The following is a 5302-nucleotide window of genomic DNA, read 5'->3' as shown; positions in this document are numbered from 1 at the left end:
TTATGGCACTGACTCTGAACTCAGTCGTCTTTCCAAACGTACAAGCGTGGCAGCTAAGCGAGCTGAAGCAGCGGCGGATTTAGCTGCAAAGGAAGCTGAATATAAATTGTTGGTAGAAGAAAAGATACAGAGAGAGAAAATAAGAGCGCTAGAGGAGGAGCACAGAAAAGAATTAGAAAGACATAAAACAGAATTAGAAAACTTGCAGGCTGAAAGAAATCTAAGAGCTGCTCAAGCCAGATTGGAGGTTTATGACAGGGAAGCTAAAGAGGAGTCTAACATCCAGCCCTTTCAGCCTCCTCATGACCCCCTGCCACTCAGCCATACACCTCTTCTTGCTCCAACACAGCCTCACCAAGTTGTTGCTCCATCTTCTCCCATCGACGTCTCCTGCTTGGCACAAGCTGTCCAGGACAGCATCGCTATCAACAGATTGCCAACACCAGAACCCACTGTATTTAACGGCAACCCAATTGACTTCATTGAGTGGAAGGCCGCATTTATAGCACTCATAGACAGAAAAAATATTTCCTCTGCTGATAAGCTACATTATCTCAAACGGTATGTGGTGGGCTTGGCTCAGAAGTGTTTAGAAGGTACTTTCTATCGCAGTGATGATGCAGCCTACAGTGATGCTTGGAAAAAACTCGATCAGAGATACGGCCAGCCCTTTATCATTCAAAGGGCCTTCTGAGAAAGGTTATCCAATTGGCCTAAAATCCTGGGTAAGGATGCCGAAGGACTGAGAAATTTCTCTGATTTCTTAAATGCTTGTTTGCAGGCCATGCCTCATGTAAGGGGTTTGAATATCCTAAATGATTGTGAAGAAAATCAGAAGTTGATAAGGAAACTGCCTGAATGGTTAGCATCTCGGTGGAACCGCCAGGTAACTGTCTGTCTCTCACAGGGAAAGGATTTTCCCAACTTCGAAGAATTTGCCAAATTCATGTCCATTGAGTCAGAAACCGCCTGCAATCCAGTCACTTCCCTTTTTGCTCTCCATTCATCTGAATCCTGCTATGACAAGGTGAACACAAGGTTCAACAAAAGGAACAAAATCAGTGTCTTCAACACACAAACAGTGGTGAACAATAACAGTCAGACAATGATGAAAGAAAGGGTCAAAACTGCATGTTTGTTATGTCAGAATAATAATCATCTACTCTGCAAATGCCCAGACTTCCTGAAAGAGACACTGGAATATAGGAGGGCCTATGTCAAGAACAACAAACTGTGCTACGGCTGCTTGAAACCTGGTCATGGTGTGAAAGAATGCAGATCCCGTCTCTCATGTGGCTTGTGCAAAGGTCGACATCCTACCTGTCTTCACGACAACAGCTACCAAAAGGGTGAAAATAAGGTAAAGGAAAACAAAAGAGATACCACACAACACACTGAAACAGAGCCTACATCTGCTGTGTCCCTCAACGTCACCAGTCAAGGTCAGGCAGCAAACACCTCCATGATAGTGCCAGTGTGGGTCTCAAATGAAAGGGATCCATCCAGAGAGAAACTTGTGTACGCCCTGCTGGACACACAAAGCGACACAACATTTATCGAACGAGATGTGAGTAATGAACTGCAGCTAACTACCTACCCAGTTAAACTAAGGCTCACCACTATGATGGGAGAGAATATGGTTTTAAAAAGTGAAAGAGCATCTGGTCTACGTGTGAGAGGTTTCCATTCCACTGTGCACATTAGTTTACCCCCTGTCTACACCAAAGACTGCATACCTGCCAACAGAGAACATATTCCAACCCATGAAACAGCCCAAAAATGGCGCCATTTCACCCCAATAGCTGACCAAATACCACCGCTGCTGAGTTGTGAAGTGGGGTTACTGATCGGCTACAACTGTCCAAGAACACTTGTACCCAGACAAGTCATAACTGGAAAGGATGACGAACCCTTTGCCGTTCTCACAGACTTAGGATGGACTATTGTTGGCTGTTCAGCTCCTCTCTCCAACTCATCATTAACCAGTCACTGCCACAGAGTAATCGTGAAGGAGCTACCTGCCACGACCCCTTTGGATGCTCTCAAGGTTCTAGAGACTGATTTCAGAGACACTCTGGAAAAGGACAAAACCGTCTCCCAACAGGATTTGATCTTTCTTGATAAGTTAAGGGAAAATATAAGGAAAAACGAACATGGACATTATGAAATGCCCCTCCCATTCAAAGAAAGGCCGTCTTTACCTGACAACAAGCAGCTTGCTTCTATGAGACTTAACCACCTGAAAGGAAAGTTCATTGCAGATGAAAAATACAAGAAGGACTATGCGAAATACATGAAGGACATCATTGAAAGGGGTGACGTAGAAAAGGTACGTATGGAAGGCACTGAGGGAGAAAGGTGGTACATACCTCACCATGGTGTTTACCACCCCAAAAAGCCTGAAAAGCTTAGAGTAGTATTCGACTGCTCAGCTAAGTATAAAGGTCACAGTCTCAATGAACACCTTTTGTCAGGCCCAGACATGATCAACAGTCTGACGGGAGTACTTATTCGTTTCCGGCAGCATCCCGTTGCTTTAATGTGTGACATTGAGAAGATGTTTCACCAGTTCCATGTCTCAGAAAATGACCGCGACTACCTACGTTTCCTATGGTGGGAGAACGGCAACACAAGCACACCTGCTCAGGAGTTCAGGATGAAAGTTCATCTTTTTGGAGCCGTATCTTCACCAGGATGTGCAAACTACGGATTAAAGCAGCTTGCCAAAGAACACAGTCTCACATATCCACTAGGATCCCAGTTCATTGCCAGAGACTTCTATATGGATGATGGAATAGCTAGTGTCGAGTCAGAAGAAAAGGCCATCTGTCTAGCAAAGGAGGCACGTGAACTGTGCGCAAAGGGAGGTCTACGCCTGCACAAATTTGCATCAAATAACCGTGCCGTTCTGCAGAGCATCCCAGCAACAGAACACGCGACAGACAGCAAAGCAAAGAATCTCACATTCAGTGATACAGCCTTGGAAAGAGTACTGGGGATCCACTGGAACATTGAGGATGATTGTTTTACTTTTAAAATCACACCTAAGGACCAACCAGCAACACGACGGGGCATCCTGTCATCCGTCGCCTCCGTGTACGACCCGCTGGGCTTCATTGCACCTTATCTCCTCGTTGGAAAGAAAGTTCTCCAGGAAATGTGCCATCGAGGAACAGGATGGGATGACCCAATCCCAGAGAGGTTAAAGTCACGGTGGGAGAAATGGCAGGGTGACCTTGTGAAGCTGGAAAAAATACACATAGCTCGTTGTTATCGGCCGGCTGGCTTTGGAGAGGTAATTAAAGCAGAATTACATCACTTCTCTGATGCCAGTACTGCTGGCTATGGTCAATGTACTTACCAGAGACTGATTAGTAAAGGGGGAGACATACATTGCACTCTTCTCCTGGGAAAGGCACGTGTCTCACCGCTGAAAGTAACAACTATACCAAGGATGGAGCTCACCGCAGCTGTGGTCTCAGTCAGGGTGAGCAATATGCTTAAAGAAGAATTAGGCTATGCTGATATTGAGGAGTTCTATTGGACAGACTCAAAGGTTGTCTTAGGCTACATTAATAATGATGCCCGCCGTTTTCACACCTTTGTAGCAAATAGGGTGCAGAAAATTTGTCATTTCTCAGACGCTAAACAATGGTTCTACGTACCATCCGAAGACAACCCAGCAGACTGCGCTTCTAGGGGGACAACAGTGGACGAGTTGCTCTCATCTGATTGGTTTACTGGCCCTAGCTTTCTTTGGAAAAATAAAATAGAAATGCCGGAAGTACCTACAGAGCTACCCGTGGGTGACCCAGAAGTTAAAAAGGCTCAGACCTTTCAGGCAGAGACCTCAGTGCAAGTCAACCTTGTGGACAGACTCTGTAAATTTTCATCTTGGTCTCAGGCTGTCAGAGCGGTGGCACGCCTTTTGCGACGTGCTCGTAAGGATAAATCTAATGCCCTCTCAACAGTCAGTGAAAGACAAAGTGCAGAGCAACTCATCATTAAAGACCTGCAAAATCAAGCATACCCAAGAGAAATGAACTTTCTGCGCAGAGGTCATCAACTTCCAAGGAACAACAAGCTGAGTCATCTTGATGTTTTCGTAGACACAGAGGGTGTGCTCAAGGTGGGAGGTAGGCTCAGCCGCTCATCTTTCCCAGCCTCATTTAAACACCCCACAGTCATACCACAAGAACATTACATAGCAAAACTCATCATTGCTCATTATCACGAAAGAGTGAGACATCAGGGTAAAGGCTTCACCATCAATGAGATCAGGTCCAATGGCTATTGGATCTGTGGACTGAGCAGAGCAGTGGCAACCTGCATCCGCCACTGTGTTGTTTGCCGACGGCTGAGAAGGCCTGTTGAAAGCCAAAGAATGAGTGACCTTCCAGTGGAACGAACAGAACCGTCTGCTCCGTTCACATATTGTGGCATGGACTGTTTTGGTCCCTTCTGGACAAATCAAGGGAGAAAACAACACAAGAGGTATGGTCTAATTCTCACCTGTTTGTGCTCTAGAGCAGTTCACATTGAGATGTTAGAAGATATGTCTACAGACACATTCATTAATGGACTGAGATGCTTCATCGCTTTAAGAGGTGCTGTAAGACAAATTAAATGTGATCAAGGCACTAACTTTATGGGTGCAAAAAATGAACTGAATGCTGCACTAAAGGAATTGGACATGGACAGACTGAATACATTCCTCGCAGAGAAACAGTGTGAGTTTGTAGTGAATGCACCTCACGCCAGCCACGCCGGGGGTGTATGGGAACGACAGATTAGGACTGTAAGAAGTGTCCTCAATGCCACCCTGCTATTGTCCCCTGGTAGGCTCAATGATACTTCGTTACGCACTTTCCTTTATGAGACTATGGCCATAATAAACAGCCGTCCACTCACTGTTGACACTCTGAACGACCCTAATAGTCTAGAACCACTGACTCCTAACCACCTGATCTCAATGAAATCCACTACTGCCTTACCTCCTCCTGGCACCTTTGAAAGACCGTATCTTTACGGAAGAAAGAGATGGCGTCAGGTGCAATACTAGACGGAGCAATTTTGGAGTAGATGGAAAAGGGAGTATCTCCACAACATCACGGTGAGACAGCGCTGGCATAGTATAAAAAGGAACCTGGAGGTTGGAGATATAGTCATGGACACTGATGACACTTTGCCCAGGAACCAGTGGAGACTAGGCAGAGTCTCGGAAATCCTTAAGGGTCAAGATGGACTTGTGAGACGGGTAAAAATCCTGCTTGGCGATAAGGAACTGAATCAGCAGGGAGAG

At 45.7% G+C, this 5302-nt stretch overlaps 1 protein-coding gene across 1 annotated transcript; it reads left to right on the top strand.

The window, feature by feature from the left end:
• Positions 1–784: 784 nt before the first annotated feature.
• LOC147224253 (uncharacterized) lies at positions 785–5062 on the top strand. The gene is made up of 2 exons (XM_086164977.1): positions 785–2329; positions 2525–5062. Exons 1-2 carry the CDS (start codon positions 785–787, stop codon positions 5060–5062), a joined length of 4083 nt encoding a protein of 1360 aa, XP_086021103.1.
• Positions 5063–5302: the final 240 nt, after the last annotated feature.

This window comes from Fistularia commersonii, chromosome 18 (assembly GCF_037954325.1).
Source record: "Fistularia commersonii isolate RoL2024-O1a breed Wild chromosome 18, RoL_Fcom_v1.0, whole genome shotgun sequence".
In the NCBI taxonomy this organism is placed as follows: domain Eukaryota; kingdom Metazoa; phylum Chordata; class Actinopteri; order Syngnathiformes; family Fistulariidae; genus Fistularia; species Fistularia commersonii.
The sequence above is the reverse complement of the archived record's forward strand: the minus strand, read 5'-3'. Positions and strand labels throughout refer to the sequence as shown.

What these genes read in the sequence shown, in the direction of transcription:
- LOC147224253 (XM_086164977.1), top strand. Translation starts at nt 785, where the DNA reads ATGCCTCATGTAAGGGGTTTGAATATCCTAAATGATTGTGAAGAAAAT. An exon ending in AAAGGGGTGACGTAGAAAAG is followed by an intron (nt 2,330 to 2,524) that starts GTACGTATGGAA and finishes CGTTTCCGGCAG; the next exon opens with CATCCCGTTGCTTTAATGTG.